The following is a 16,968-nucleotide window of genomic DNA, read 5'->3' on the forward strand; positions in this document are numbered from 1 at the left end:
AATTAGAAAAGGACTATTTAGCAATTGTTAAAAAATTTAAAAAACATGTTTTGTTTTGAGACCATTTAATGGTCTAAACGTTCTGGGACCATAGAATCCTTAGTCCATTTTTTTCATCCTCATCATTATCACTTTTAACTCAATTCTTTTTAGAGAAAAACCCAAATCAGCCCCTGACAATTACCTCGAAAGACAACGAGGCCCCTGACAAAAAAAAACTCAAACCCGGCCCCTGACAAAAAAAATAAACCCAACCCGGCCCTTGACAATTACTTCGAAAGGACAACGAGGCCCCTGTGCCAAAAAAAAATCAATGTTATTTTTTTTGGCACAGGGGCTAATCTGTCCCAAAAAAAAATTATCAGGAGCCGGATTGGGTGTTTTTTTTTCTTGGGGGCCTCGTTGTCCTTTCGAGATAATTGTCAGGGGCCGGATGGGGTATTCACTCTTATTTTTATTATATAACTATTCTTTATCATCATCGTTATCTTCTCTTCCATCATCATCATCAATACTGATCTCATCAACATTAACGTTTTTTTCCTCTTATTTTTTGTTCGATGCTATTTTTTTTTAAAAGGTTTTCGTATTACAATTATTTTTTTCTTGCAACATCTTTATCTATGATCTTTCTTCACTTGACTACTATTGGTGAAACAAATTTTTAAAAATAAACTTATTAATAGTTTGTGAGATTTTTAAGAGTTTAAAATCTCATAAATTACAAATAAAATCATTAAAAATTTAATTTTGTAACTATTTAACGAATTTTTTAAATAAAAAAATCGAAAATCGAAGTTTTTTTTTTTTTTTTCAGAAATCGCATTATCTTTCGTGATTATAGACAAGAACTGAATTGGATGGTTACTCTTTTATTTTGTTAGTTGGCAAGCACTCATGCATAAATACTGCAATAATGCTTACTCCAAAAAGAAAGATGCATAATGGCAGGTTTTGATTAGTTTACACGGTTAGAGTGTTAGTGTATTATAATTAAACCCATCACTTATAATTCAAGAGTTCTTTGAATCAACTTTTGATTTTTTTTTTTTATAAAAAGAAAAAAAAATTATAAACTCAGTTGTATTAAAACCATGATGAATAATCCAATAATTATTACACCATGAGACCAAAAAATTAGCTAAGAAAAAGTGAGTTCACTATCCAGAATTTGAGGTAGAGGAGAACTTTGGTTGCTGTTGTTGTCATCTTCAACTAATATTTCAGGCTCATGGTTAAGATGGTTATGGTCACGTTCATCCATTAGCATAGCCTTTGGTGATGCCAATGCCCTTTCAACCTTGATGAGGCCAGTGCCATTGACCACCATCTCTTTCTCCAAGTGCAAGCAATAGCTCTCAAATACTCTTGAGCTTACCATCACTCCAAAATCCAAGAGAAAGAGTAGCTCCAATTCAAGCTTGTTTAATTCTGCATTGCTTACTCCTCCTACTCTTGCATATACTGCATTGTTGTAATGCCTGAAATTCAGGGGAACAAAGAAAGGAAAGCAATGAATAATAAAGCACAACAAAGATTAGTGAATCATAACGAAGACAAGTTATGTATATTGTTGAATTGAAGGAGTCATGTAAGTGTAAAAGCTATATATAACAGAAGTTAAATTATATAGAGTAATATCACAAATTAGTTCTATCGAGTTTTTAGTAAGATAATTTAATCGCCAAAAAATTTATTTAATCACTAAATCAGTCCTTAATTTTTTTGTTTTATTAGACAAATTAATTTTCAAGTCAAATTTTAGTAAAAAATAGACAAATCAGTCCATATCATTATTTAATAAAGACATAACAGTCTTTAATTTTTTTTAAAATTCTTATATCAATCTCTCCATATAAAATTGATTTGTCTAACGAAATAAAAATTTGGGGATCAATTTGGTAATTAAAATTTGTCGAGAACTAAAGTGTCCGACTAAAAATTTTTGAGAGACCGATTTGGGATATTACTATTATATAAAACTAATCAAGACCAGCAAAAAGCCTTGTAAGAAAGTTTAGTTGTCATAATGACGTGATATACTTATCTAGCAACCACCATGATTTTTTTTTTGGAAAATTCTGATGAAATGTTTTTTCTTTAATTATGTAGTATTGCTCTTTGAAACCATGAACTTACTGAATTCATCCAAAAACAAAAGGAGGTATTGTAAGGACTCACTCATCATCGAGCATCTTGGAAGCAATCATGACACTGGTAACTAGCAATCTGTGGATGTTCAAGGATATGACAAGAGAATCAGGGTGCAGGTGTGTGAGCCTATCAATGTAGACATAGCCAACCACAAAACAAGAAGGGCTGCAATTAGTGTACTTGTATATCCTCTCTAAGTACTTTGGTATGCTTATGCTTGGGGCCCTTACACCATGGAATGCATTCAAGCTCTTCCCTATTCTTATGGAGCCATCTACCTCCTGGCTCAGTTCATGCACCAGCTTTTCGTTTCGAGCCACCAGCTTCTCTAACGTCGAAGACAGGACGCATAGTACTCTGGGCAGGTTTAGCTCGGTCTGGCATGTCTCCGGCTGAAGCTGCCGGCCGTGGTTTGTGTATTCGCCCCCTGTTAACATTTAGGCCATGTAGATTCACTTGCTTGTGTGTTCATATGGTTGCTATTTGAGTGGCTAAAGACTAGGATGGTGATAACTCCAACTCTTCAAGTTGTGGCTTGGAGGAACCACTCTCTCTATGGATAATTGACGTGTGTGGCTATGTCTCTAACTAATTTTTAGAAGGTTGTGATTGGAAGTTAGGAATTAGGATCTGTCTGTTCAAAATTGAAGCTAAATATTATTCTTCAAGGGGGTCCCACTCCTATGTATGTGGTGACTTTGTCTTAGGAATAAAAACAAGCCATGCCTAAGAATATACAGACTGGCAACATCGACTAGGTTGGCTTGATTCGTATGTGTAACTAAATGGAGGTCAATCTTCCCAACAATTCAGATACGAGGTCTCTATTGAGGGTCTCTAGTTTCATTAAAGTTCAAGCAATTAGATATCAGCATTGCTTTCAGCTCGTACACAATGGTGAAATAGTTGCCAAAGGCCAAAAAACAGGGGCATAATCATGTTGTGCTAGTGTTGGTACTAGGTAGTACTGGTAAAGGATGAGCCACGCAGCCATCCTTCAATCCATAAGGGCTAACAATTTTATCGTGTTTTAAGGTTTGTTTCTATTTTACGGTTTACGGTTACCAATCTCTTCACTCTAGACTCTAGAGTATCTTTTTTCAAAGGTAAAGGGATGAATATCGTGCAAAGTGAGTATCCCCATTACTCTATGATATCTCGGACCCTATTTTTTTCTTTTTTCATCAGCCCAAAGGCATGCTTGCTAGGGATGCTAATGAAATTGTTATAGAAAGAATTTGCTAATAATGAACACTTTAATAATTGAATAAACTGTTTTTCTTCTGCGAATAAAGAATGACATTTTGTAAGTGTGGGGAGGCCATTGAAACAACAAAATGGAATGGAGATCCCCTAACGACAAAATATACCTTGAAAATGATACTACCAAAAGCATCAAAATGCTCTCTAGCCTATACATTGTGGTTGGAATGAAGCAATTTCTCTTCCTCGTTTGACATGTCTGTGACCTGTACGTGTGATTTGGCATTCATCTTGCTCAACTCATTTTCGACACGGAAAAAGACCCACTGGAAGCGGCGGAAAATTTCTAAGGCTGCAATGGTGAACACTGTCAGGTAATTATGGCGAAGATGTGCAGAAAGCTTGTATGTCCACGTGCAACGAAGGACCAGGTTGCTTCCAATTACCCAAAAGTAAACCTGTGATCCCAAGTAATACAATGTTATAAACAACTTCAGATTCTTAGGAAGATATTGCTCTTTTTCTTTTGTCAGTTCTAAATTGTTCTCTTTTTTGTTTTATCAAGTTGGTCTTCACACATTCAACGGATCAATCAAAATCAGATTAACAATATAATGTTAATAAACTTAATAATAGCATCCATAAGAAAACTAGGGAACTCAAGCACATAAATAATCCTTACCCATCTCCTTCCATGCAATAGATGTGAGAGCGTATGTGGCTTGCTGAACTTGAATATTCGAGTGAGGCCACTGGGAAAGAAAAAGAAAAAATTATCAAAAAGCATGTCACAAGACACTCATCCGCTTAGAAATGAAATACTAGTTATACTTCTGGGAAGAAAAATAATGTTTTCCAGTTTTGACCGTAACAGCCTTGCTTTTGTGGCATGGGGAACAGGGGAAGGGGTGTGAGACACAAGGAAAAAAGAAAGTATGAATCGTAGTAGAGGGAATTAATAATTTGTCACAGAAGGTGGGGCTTTGGGGCCCCTAGAAATGCTGCAGTGTCTATCTTTTTTCTTTTCATTTGTGTTCTGTTTTTCATTCTATCTTTGAGAGATTACAGAGACTTAATTACAATGCAAGAAGTTCATCTCATATTTTCCTAAAGATTTCCCAGTCTCTATCTATGTTTTAGAGATGCATGGTAAACAAATATTAGGCAAACCTTAGGTCCCAATCTCTATTCACATCCCAGTAGAAAGAGTACGATGAGTTTACAACACTTGACAGAAGCCAGAGAGGCCTATAAAAGTTTGTCCACTTATCAGGGAAGACGTGATATTTAAGGGCCGAGAGAAAGATAACCGGCACTGCGGTTGAATATTTTAAAGCTGAAACCATAACCAAAAGACAAAAGATGAGTTGAAAACATGATGGGTTGATCATTAATGATTAAAGAACTCAATCAGTAAAAGAAAGAACATAGAAAACCAGCAGTTAAATTACAAACAAAGGAATATGATTAACTAAAGCAGTATAAAAGACTCCAACATTAAAACCAATATTCTTAACATATTACAAGCCCAAGATAGAAGAATAATGTATTACATCAATTTCCTAAACCTGCAAAATTTAGACCAACAATTGATAACTAAAAAAAGTTCTGAATAGGAAACAAAAAGACAGCACGATTTAAGGCAATAAATAGCTCTTACCATTCAAAAGACAAATTTTCTCCCCGGTATCTTTGTACTGACGGAGACATTGGTTTAGACGGAAAAGATAAGGCAAGACAAGCACTAAAGGGATTGCAACAGAGTGACTGCCACACACAGAATCAGCTTCCAACCAAGCAATTGTGGCAACCTACAAGGGTTTTGGAAAATGGATCCCCTAATTAGAGAAGTCAATCAAGCATCTTGAGAGCCAAGAACAAAAGATACAAGTCTAGAAACTAAAAATTTTAACTGTTAATGAACAAGCTCTATGGAAAAGGAGAATGGTAAGAATGCTTAAATCTGTAGACAAATTACAAATATCAATATTATATAGAGTCCACAGTGCTGGTTTTTTTTCTCGAGAATATTTTGAACAAAATCAAGGAAACTTGTTCCATGACTTCAGTGCTATATATATGTATATATAAATCATATGCATAAACTTGACAACATTCTGCCATAATCAAAATAGGAGTCCCATAAGTTACATAAAATCACAAAAAGTTAATAGTAAAAGGCATTAACATCAACCAATCAGAACCAAACCTGCCGATGTACCATCCTACATACAGAACGCTCCAGATCAGAAAAAACCTGCATAAAATCATAATCTAAATAAATGATGGAGTGAATTAATAAAAAGTTAGAAACCAAAATTTAGATAAACAAATATGTTGATTCTAAATTTCCTAGAGAAACACATCTTCAAAAGCAAAGCAGACCTTTGCCATGGAAGTGAAAATATCAGCCAAGAAGAAATCAGAGAATGATATTGCCTGTTTACATGAAAATACAAAAATATCATATATTCAAACATAGTTCCAACAAAATATAAATTAAAAAATTGGTTAAGGAATAATATGAAGTTTGCTAAAGTTCAGGCTCACATGAAATTCCTAAGAATCTAAAAAAAAGAAAGAAAAAAAATATAATTTTCTAAAGCTTAACATCAATAGTTCCCAAGTATCTCTGAGGAAGGAGAGGACAAGTTTCAAACCAATGTGGCAATGCCTCTTCAAGGGTTTTTTACTTTTTCCTTGTCCACATTATAGTGTATTTTGTGTAACTGACAATGTTATTGATTGACAACAGGCACCCATCATGAACTTATTAAAACAATATATCCAATTAAGAGCAAACTTGCCTGCAATGGGAAAACTATATGCCAGCATGTCCTTAAGAAGTAATATCGAGTTGAAAAATAAAAGATATCAAAGGGGAATATCAACAACAATACAACACCAGCATATAGGAGCACCTGAACAGAAGTACAAGGAAAACTTAGAACTCTTGCAACAACTGAAAAAAAAAAGCAGGAAATGGAATTAAATATTTGCCAATCATAAATAAATTAGTAAAATAAATAAATAAATAAATAAAATTATATGTATTAACTTCATAAAATCATCAAAGTCATACTAACTATAATTTTCACTGATGATAATGTGATATGAATAGATATAACACTTATCTCCAACAAGAAATCCAAATTAATAAAGTTGTCAAGTATCCATAGGAAGAACATGTTCATCCATCAAAATATGCCAGAGTATTTTTCGTAGTAAGAAAAACCAATAAATTGTCTCCCTTCCCGTCTCTAATTACCCGTTCACCCACTGCATTGAGTTTGAACTGAGTACATCATTGAATACCAAAAAGATCAACTCCGACTCCCATCTCAGCATAATAACATTATGCAACTTTTTAAATTGATACTCTAATTAACAAGATGCAGTCTGCAGAGCACCTCTGCAACCGCATCCCAGTAACATGAGAAGTATTCATTCCCAAAGATGATTTGAAGCTAATGGTGCAGTTCTTGGACTAGTGCTTCAAACTTATTGGCTTTTTGTCAATGAAACCGAACACTTGAAAAGGATAACAGACAATTTAAATATAATGTTGAACAGACAATCTTAAAGGTCTAAACTGAGAAAGAAGAACTAGTAAGAGTGGATGCATCTATTACACTGGTTGTGAGGCAGCATATGAAACTTCTCCATGAGAATAAAGATAAATATATGCCGTCATACTGGTTGGAACAATAATCGTCATCCATGTGGCACACTGCAACAGTGAACAACATTCAAGAGTCAAGACAAACAAAACTTAGAAAGTCCACTGAAGAAAGTAAAGAAACTGTGTAAAATGAAAACCATGAAAAGATGGCAATTGTTTTACATAGTCACACTGAAGGCAAAGCACCAAAAACTAATGCAAAGATTCATTAAACGGAAAATGAATAATAGCACATTTAGTACACATATCACAGAACAATCATTCGATTTCTACATGTACTCCAGTGGAATAAAGGTTTATTCCTTAGTCTGCTAAAAATATTAAACATCATTAAATTCCATGGCTTTATCCCACAAAGAATAATTATTCGTTCCCAGACAAATGGAAAGGATGATTATTCAAAACCCGAAAAGAATTCATATTTGCTCTGTTTCTTTGTTTATCTCTACTTATACTAGGGATAATAAAAGTAGAACAGATAATAAAGGAAGTACAAATCCATTCCAAAGCAAACCATATATTGGAACAGAAATGGCTGCAGCAGTCCAAATCAGTCCACTCACATTTCTATTGCCATTGCAACACTGCAAAAAATTAATCCATTTGCAAAACACCAAAATGATGGTAGATGTTACCTTCCATATTTCTCTGTGAGTAAGGTAATTTTGATCGAGATCAAATATTCTTGCATAATTGACACCAGCCTGAGCAAAAAACCATAAGTTGATTCCCCAAAGCCAAACCATTAAAGCCTGCATTGCAAAAATAAGATGAACACATTGATACAACAAAGGATGCAAATAAAAAATTAAAATATCATTTAATTCTCTCAAACCCAGATGCAGATATGCTCATGGATAAACAGACTCTAGTAGAGAGGAAAACTAACCGCAAGAAGAAGCGGGTTAAAATACAAAAATGCCTCATATAGAAACAGATCCCGCTTGTCAGCACTCATTCTCATGACAGAATCCCATCCAATCTGCAATTTCACAATGTCCAATAAGATTGTGGCAATACTAAGTCATTAAGTTCAGTGGAATAGGAGATACAGACCTTGCAACAGATGAAGGCCCAAACAAGGAACAAGAATACCTGGAAATCCATCTCAATCAGATTCTACAAAAGAGTAAAAGAACCAGAGCAGAGAGAGGGGGCAGGTGGAGGGAATGAAGAAAAGCAGTAGAAGGTGGCATGCAATAGGGATAGAGCCAGAATTGCAGCTCACATTTACAATTATTCTTCTATCTTCGAAAGCATCAAATTCAAATACAACAGTAAAACCACAAGAATGAAATGTAAGCATTCCATCAGAGAGTCAAACAAGTTCGAATTTGTTGAGAACGACGTCACCAATACATGATATAAATGGTATTATCTTCAAAAGTATGACAAGGTATAAAAACCTTGAATCTCCACAGGAAAATAGGCGAGGGCATTATCCCAGAGGCACTAATTGGTGCCACGCCACCCTTGGAATCGTTCACCTCCCCAGAATACAAGAAACCCTCCTCAGCACCATTTTCCACCTCATGCTCATCTGGTTAAAACAAACTATATAAGTTGTACAGGACCAAAGCTAGAAAATATGTACACAATGAAAAGTTAAGGGAAAAAAAGGCAGCATATATGCTACTAAAAGAAAAAGATCAGTTACCAAGATCAGAGACAACAGCTCTGCTCCCAGATTTCCTCAAATGTGGACTATTAGCAGGAACAGCAAGTCCTCCAAACATAGATGAAAAAGTTCAATCCGCTATGCACTAATTGCGCCAATAACCTGCCAGCATGCAGAGAAAATTGAGTAAATAAATCAACATAATTATCAGCAAATAGAGGATTATCAACATAATTATCAGTAAATAGGGGATTATCAGCATGCTCATTACATATCATTGAGGAGCTAACATTGTAAGATTTCAGAAACTATTAACAAACAAACAAAAAGACCTTATACATTAAAGATAAAAATTTAAACCGGTGTTGTGTGCGGTGAAATGATGAATTAAGCAGATCTATGAAGCTTTGGAGAGAGAAAGTGGCGTAAAGAGTAGACAACGAACCTAATCGAACAATCGGCGTTGATGTGAAGATGAATTTTGCGTGGAGTGTGTGTGAATAAGGGATCTCACATCATGATGGTGATGGAGCACGACTCTGAGTTTTGAAGAGAATCAGAAGAAGAATCAGAAGAAATGAGTAAAGGCCATGCACAATTTTGCACATTACTCTTGCTGCAGCAAAACCCACTTTGCTAATTTCACTTTTAAGGGGACCTCTTCAGCAATTTCCCAAGCCTACTTATGCTAATTGACACCCACCCCTCAATTTTCACAAAATTAAAACAAAGTATCCACCGACCACAGTCCACAAATATATATACCTAAGAAACACGGACACTTCGCTGAGTTACGTGTCTGCGTGTTGGACACATTTCGGACACAACACTTACGGACACTCGTCCGACACGTATGTCTATTGTGTCCAACCGTATCTTAATAAAAAATAAAAAATTATTCTTCGAATACGTTGGACATACCTAAATACATCACGTGTCAACGTGTCCAGTCTTATTCTTAACATATTCTTAAAATAAATTTAGATATAATATATATTATTATTTATTAAAACAAAAAATATTTTAATATCAATAAAATATCAAAATATTATTATAATTTATCTAAAAAATACTTTATATTTTATATGTATACGTGTCCTCATATCATGTAAGATTTTAAATTTTGCATGTCGGCGTGTCCCATATTGTGTCGTTTCCTGTGTCCGTGTGAATGTCCATGCATTATAGATATATACTATCTAAAAAGTAGAGAACAAAAAAAGTTTGTCCTTAAACACTTTTTAATAAGGAATATAACAAATTTTATCTCCTAATTCTATTATATTTTTCTTAAAGTTTTAAAAGATAAACCATTGATTAGATAAATTTAAAAACAAAAAAACAAAAAAAATCAAAATTTATAACCTACTATTTTATATTTTTATTTATTACCTCTAATAATAGGTCTCTCTTACAATGTTATACTCCCTATTTAGAAATAAACAGGACTTTTAGAAATGATGAAAAAGGAACCAGGTAGACAAATATCACTAAAAATTAAAATCTAACTAGATATGAGAATATCACTAAAAATGTAAAATCTAAATGGATATAACTTATAAGAATGTAATTTCTCTCTTCTTATTATTCATTTAATTCACTTATATTTTAAAGTGATATAGAAAATACAACTTCTTATAAGTATTTGAGGTTCCTTTGAAAGTTCTTAAAAAATATTAGTGTTAATATGTTTGTGCATTTATTTAATATACACTTTTATTATTTAAAAATTTATCACTATTTTTATATATTCAATTATCTTTTTGGATATATTGTATTTATTGACTAACAGCTGTTCTGATGGAAATTAAGGGGGAAAAAATCATATATACAAATAAGTTATATTGTATAGTTTCTATTTTTAACAACTTGTTAATATTTATTACTTTTAAATTAATGTCAATAAAATATTGAAAATAGCTGAAAGTGTGCAACAAAACGGATTTGTTCTTATCATTTTTTTATTGTAATATAAATTTTGTTTAAATATGTTTGTCATTAAGGAGGAGATTGTTGAATAAGAAATTAACTAAATTAATAAGTGATAACAAACATTATTTTTTGGGCAAAATAAATAATTAGTGTTGAGTGGTAATAATTACATGTTGTTAATTATTTATTAAATATTGCAGGCCAAAACCAAGTCTAGGAGCCCAAATTGAAATAAAAATAAAAACATCAAGGCTAATGGGCTGGTTAATCAAGTGGAGTCCAAAAGAAACAAAGCCAAAGAAATCAAACGGGTTACCTAATGGATATCCGATCCAAGCCCAATTTAATTTCAGCAAATCCCTCTCACCTACTCTCACAAAATCAACGTTCACTTTTTTTTCTTGGTCAGAAAACACAGAAGAAAGAGAGAAAACTTCTTCTACACGCCATTCACAAAAGAAGAAAGAAAGAGAGAGATTAAGCTTGAAAGGCAGATGTCAAATCAGTGAGTTCAAACCAAATCAAGCTTAAAAAAAGATTAAAGGTAACCCATTTCCTTTTACATGCATCAGATCTTCTTCTCCTCTTCCCAACTCTATGCTCAGTCCGAAATGGGATACAAAGGAAAGTTGTTTTCTGTTCTTCATTGCTGTGTATCTACGGTCACAAGTGATTCTTGGGAATCAAGTAGCTTCTCAATGACTCATATTCGATTGACCATTGGAAGACTCTTGTGGTTGCTACTTTATGGCTTTCGGTCAAGATAGAGAAGTCAGAAGCAAAGTTTCTATTTTGAAGATTACTAAAAAAAAAGGTGATCGGCTGGGTTGGTGAAGTTCAGTACTCAAGGAGTTGACTTAGGAAGATGAACCTAGCAACATACAAGGAGATAAAAGAAGCTTGCTACTCATTCTGAAGGTGAGAGATAACCCAGTGTATTGAGATTTTGTTTTATGAAGAAGTTCTCTGAAAAAGTTCCTCTACTTGGACAGTGCTCTCTTTTAAAGAAGCATTCCGCCAAAAATGAAGAATTGAATCAGAGATATGCAAATCTGGTTTATCACATAGCAAAGAGGTTGTTGATGAAGTCAATCTCCTTCATGTTTGTTACAGATTGTAATTTACTTTTCAATGTTTATCTTTCTATAATTTCTTGAGTGAAAAGGCATATTGAGAGAGCTCTAGTAAAGTCAATGAGTTGAAAAAGGCTGAGTGATACACTTGAGAGAAAAGTCTAGAGTTATTTTCAGATTTCTTTAGGTATGCATGTGTCTTGTATCTTGTACCGATAAGGTAACCCTTTCTTAGTTGGGTTAGCACTAAGAGTGAATAGTTTGGTATTAGCATAACCAATGTCAAGTTAGGTTAGAACATGAGTGTGAAAGGATTGTGTCAATTCTGTGGAATTAGTGTATGTAATACTGATAACTATAATGGAAATTCCTCCATTGTTGTGGAGGAGACTGAACGTAGGTTGTATAGCACAAGGCAACCGACCTAGGATATATGCTGGTGTTAGATTTTCTCTTCTCTACACTGTTCTGTTTTCTGATATTCATGAGACAAAAATAAATTGTTTCATAAATTTTCGCCACTAAGTTCAAATAGAATCAGAATTCAAATATTGTTTGAAAGGGTCAATTTAAAAACTTAAAAAAAAACATAGATTTAACCCCTTCTCTAAGTCTACCACAACTTTTACATGTTTCTTTAGTAAAATATTTAGTGTTTATTTTATGTTAATTGTGCACATTTTCACATTGTCATTGAAAACACCTCATTTTCTAATAGTAGTATTAGAACTGTTGGTTGAATTATGTGCCAATTTATTTAAAAATGTCGTATATGAAGCTTGAGATTCAACAATTCAATAGCCACATCGACTTTATAATATGAAAAGTTCGTATGATGACAATGCTTACAAAGTAAGATGTTCGAGCAATATTTGATGGCTCAAATGCTTTAACAAATATTATTGAATATGGTAGAATTTCTAAAGCAATAATAAAAAATTGATTTCAAAGTGAAAATTGTGAGAAAGCAAGATAAATTTTGTATGATTAAACAATTTGGTTTTGATTAAAAGAAATATGAAGTTTTAAGAAAGAATCATAACTACATTGTGATGAATTTATAATTAATTTGGATTAAAAGATGAAAATTTCGAAAAGTTTATGACATAGTCAAATGTTTTAATTTTGCTTACAATTCATACAAGCTTGCAACTTATAATATATTAAGGATTTTCATCCTCTAAAATTTGAATTTCACTTTAAAAAATAAAGTGTGATCTTTTATCATTGATTTTATATGTGAGACCAAAAATAAATATAAAAGAGAAAATATTCAAGGGTAGAAGATCACACTTTACTCTCTAAAGTAAAATTCAAATTTTAGAGGATCAAAATCCATATATTAAAGGGTTATGTTAGGTGTATACCAAAATCAGCCATCAAAATCAGTTACCAATATAAAATATATGCTAGAATATAAATACACATTGAAAATAAATTAAACTACACATATATTTATACACAAATATATTAATGACTAATTTTAGTATACAAATAATATTTTCCTACATTAAATTGATAATTTTGACAAATTGTCAAGTTGATAAACATGATAGGTTAATAAATTTAACATACAAGAGATTTTTTTTTGTACTACCATAGAATTAGTATAAGAAAAAGTATAGGTCACTTGGCTAATTTAGTTTATTTGACTTGACTAGTTTAGTTTATTATGATAAAAGTAATAATGTAATAACGATTAGAGAGAAAATTGTAATATTTTTGTGTGTGTTGTGTTTTTATATATTTTGTGCACTAAATTATTAATTGTTTTTTGTGTTAGAGAAAATTAATTATTTTGTATTTTTAATATTTTTTTATATTTTAATAAAGTATTTACACGATTTAACTTAGTATTTCAAGTATAATTTAAATTTAGTTTTTGATAAAATATTACAAAATACCACTTTATATCTCTGTATTAGAAATTTAATTTGGAGATAATAATTATCCGTTTAATATCTCTTTAAAAAAAATTAGTTATTAAAATAAAGTAGCATCATCATCAATTCTTACTTTGTATATTATTAGAGATTTAATTAAAATAGAATAATTATCTAATTTTATAATATTATTATATTATATTATGTTTTTTAATAACATATTTTTTTAAGACACCAAAAGACAATTTTTTTTTTTTTTTTTTTTTGTAAAATTGTGTAAATTTTCACACTTTTACTTGTTGTACGTCTCGTTTTTTTAGCACAATCCACGTGTATTACATTTGAACAACGTAAATTTAAGTTATTTTGGGATTTTAAGTTACCGGAATTAAAAGAAAATAAAATAATACATAGGAAGAGAATCTCTTGTGTGCTGTTAAGAGTATATGAATGGTGGAGCATTTACTTTATTCTTATTAATATGGATCGATTTAAAGTTAATTTCAATTTTATTATTTTTAAAATTATAAATTAAAAATGAATAATAAATTAAACCTGTAATATTAACGTAAGAGATAATTAATGAATTAGAATAAGATATTAAATTATTCTCAGAATATTTAAAAAGTTTTCGTCATATAAATTCAAATAATTTATTTAATATTATTATTAAAATAGGAATAGAAATCTTAAGAGAGAAAGAGTACGTACTCCATATTCAGAGAGAATGAGAGAAGAAGAGAGCGGAGACTAGCGGTTGAAGGTAAAACACGGTGAGAAAGATGGCCATACCATCGGAAGAGATAAGGGGGAGAATGTAGGAGGGTGTGTATCCGGTGTTAAGGAGGGTTCTTCTCGAGAGGGTTTAGAAAAACCATCTAAGGTCTCTTTTAGAGATAAGGTCATTGGTGCAGAAAAGTCTAAGGTCTTTGCATTAATAGGGCCTTTATCTGGGATGGTATCGCGACGGTGACAGGTAAGCAGGATGATTCTCGTCCACCAAGTGTCAGTTTTACTAAGGAGGCAAAGAGCTGTCTAGCTGAACCTTATAAGGAAGCCATCGTGATCAAGGTGCTGGATAAGCATTATGGCTACACGGCTCTTATGCATAAGCTTCGAATAGTATGGTGCATCAAAGGAGGGTTTGATTGGTTGGATGTGGGGTTTGGGTATTTTTTTGGTTAAATTTGATATGACTGCGGATCGTGAGAAGTCATTATTGGTGGTCCGTGATTGATAGACAGTTACTATGTTGAAGTAAAGTCATGGGACGTGAATTTTAGGCCATGCGAAAAATCCTTCGGATCAACGCTAGTATGGATTCGAGTCTCGATACTTCCAATCTGGTGTTACCAGGAACAAGCAATGTTGCGAATTGCTTCTGCAATAGGGGTTCCGGTGAAAGTAGACTTGGCCACTAAGTTTGCAGAAAGAGGAAAATATGCCCGAGTTTGTGTTCAAATTAATCTTAGGTTGCCTGTAATCAAACATATTATAGTGGACGGTATGACTCATGAAGTGGAGTACGAGAGTTTACAGCTGATTTGTTCTACTTGTGCACGGTATGGGCATGATAAATCATTGTGCAGGGAGAAGGAGTCATTGGAAGGAAACTGTGATTCTTTTGGTGATGATGGAAAAAATAATGAAGCCCCCGACACTAGTGCCACACAACAATCATGAGATTCAAAAAGAGGCTGAATTGGAAGCTCGCAATTTTGGTGAGAATTCTCGTAATTCGGGTGAGAAATTAGGAGTTGTTAAAGGGAATGATGCGGTTACGGAATCATTGGCTCCTCACGTACCTGATGGTCATGTTAATGAGGCATGCATGAATGATGAAAAGGGCTGGCAATAAGTGCTGCTTAAGGGAAAATTCACAATGGGTCAGCCATCAGGTTTGAAGGACCAAGATGGAAAGCAGCACAAGTATGGTTCGAGAAGGGTTCCAAAGCCCGATTTGCATGGTGATGGAGGCAAATCAACTGCCATTAGGATGGGGAAGTGAGAAAAACATGAAATTGCGCCATCTCCATCGCGTAGAACTCCTGCACGTCGTGAAATTTCTCTACAGAAGCGTCCGCGACCTTCCTCCTTGCAGAACTCGCCAGTTGATAAAAATGGTGACGCAACGGAGGATACCTTAGTAGATGAAAGCATGGCAGGTGCAGCATTAAGAGGTCCGAAGGTTGCAATTATTGAGGATCAGAGTGTGCTAGTACCGCAGGATAAACCACCTATTGAGGTTGGTTATTCTATTTAGAGTTTATGTTCTTATCTCTGTTGGTATAGTGGAAGCAGAGGGGCATAAGGGGGGTATTTGGTTTCTATCCTCTATGAAGGGTGTTTGTTATAAGTTCATTGATGCTTTTGATCAAGGTGTTACTGTTGAGGCTCAATAAGATAATTTAGTTTGGAGGTATAGTGGTATTTATGGTAGTCCTCAATTTAATAAAAGGGTTCTCCTTTGGGATTATCTTGTTGCACAATCCATGATATTTCAAGGACCTTGGATTGTTCTTTGTGATTTTAATGAAGTCAAATTTTCTCATGAATCTAAGGGCTGTCAATTTTCTCATCAAAGAGCAGACATGTTTGCTACTTTATTAGGAGATAGTGGTTTGTTTGATCTTAAGACTATTGGGAGGCGATTTTCTTGGTACAGGAGGGTGAAAAATTATGTTGACGTGGCAAAAAAGCTTGACCGAGTCTGTATAAATAGTAGTTAGTTATCTATCTTTCCAGAGGCTTATGCAGAAGTTTTAAATAGGCTTCAGTCTAATCATTGTCCTATTCTGGTGTGTTGTAAAGGTCGTCCTCAGTCTAAAGGGAATCGACCTTTTCGTTTTGTTGCTGCTTGGGCTACTCATCCAGGGTATAGGGATATTGTGAATCAGTCATGGTGGTTTGCTAATAGAGGGATTCATGGCAAGCTTTTGGAAGTACAGAAGAATTTACTAGAGTTTAACTCGAAAGTATTTGGTAATATTTTTGTTAAGAAATGTGAATTAGAGCAACAGATTAATTATTTACAAAAGCGTTTGGAAGTGGTGGATAGCATTTATTTGCGTCAGAAAGAGCAACAGTTGCTTGATGATTATAATAATACTCTAGTGCAAGAAGAGCTCCTATGGTTCCAAAAGTCTAGAGAGCAGTGGGTAAGGTTCGGGGATAGGAATATAAGATTCTTTCATATTCAAACTCTTGTGTGAAGGAAGTATAATAAAATTCATGGCCTTTTTCTCAAGGATGAAGTGTGGGAAACTGATCCAGAGGTTCTGAGTCAAGAAGCAGAGTCTTTCTATAAAAGCTTATTCTGTCATTTGGATTATGTTGATTTGGGTTGCCTTGGTGATGTGCCTCTTCCTTCTTTGAATGAGGAAGTTTGCAATAATCTTACAGCACCAGTTACTATGAAGGAAG

General features: G+C 33.5%; 2 protein-coding genes across 4 annotated transcripts; both read right to left on the reverse strand.

Moving 5' to 3' along the window:
* Positions 1-1,023: 1,023 nt before the first annotated feature.
* On the reverse strand, positions 1,024-3,390 carry LOC112771408 (cyclin-U1-1). Its single transcript, XM_025816146.2, has 2 exons — positions 2,182-3,390; positions 1,024-1,481 (listed from the first exon to the last, which is right to left on the reverse strand). The coding sequence occupies exons 1-2, from the start codon at positions 2,589-2,591 to the stop codon at positions 1,142-1,144; spliced, it is 750 nt and encodes a 249-aa protein (XP_025671931.1). The 5' UTR covers positions 2,592-3,390; the 3' UTR covers positions 1,024-1,141.
* A 1-nt stretch (position 3,391) lies between these two features.
* On the reverse strand, positions 3,392-9,385 carry LOC112771407 (uncharacterized). Of its 3 annotated transcripts, none has more exons than XM_025816144.2 (14): positions 9,103-9,385; positions 8,697-8,819; positions 8,446-8,579; positions 8,096-8,134; positions 7,929-8,021; positions 7,675-7,791; positions 6,992-7,087; positions 6,165-6,278; positions 5,743-5,796; positions 5,567-5,614; positions 5,018-5,168; positions 4,528-4,693; positions 4,040-4,109; positions 3,392-3,815 (listed from the first exon to the last, which is right to left on the reverse strand). In XM_025816144.2, exons 2-14 carry the CDS (start codon positions 8,773-8,775, stop codon positions 3,567-3,569), a joined length of 1,410 nt encoding a protein of 469 aa, XP_025671929.1. In that variant the 5' UTR covers positions 8,776-8,819; positions 9,103-9,385; the 3' UTR covers positions 3,392-3,566. The 3 variants fall into 3 exon arrangements, with proteins under 3 accessions (XP_025671929.1, XP_072081981.1, XP_072081980.1); XM_072225880.1 differs by having other exon boundaries at positions 8,268-8,579; positions 9,103-9,277; XM_072225879.1 differs by lacking the exon at positions 9,103-9,385 and adding an exon at positions 8,929-9,028.
* Between the last annotated feature and the right edge of the window lie 7,583 nt (positions 9,386-16,968).

This window comes from Arachis hypogaea, chromosome 18, assembly GCF_003086295.3.
Source record: "Arachis hypogaea cultivar Tifrunner chromosome 18, arahy.Tifrunner.gnm2.J5K5, whole genome shotgun sequence".
NCBI classification, from domain to species: Eukaryota; Viridiplantae; Streptophyta; class Magnoliopsida; order Fabales; family Fabaceae; genus Arachis; species Arachis hypogaea.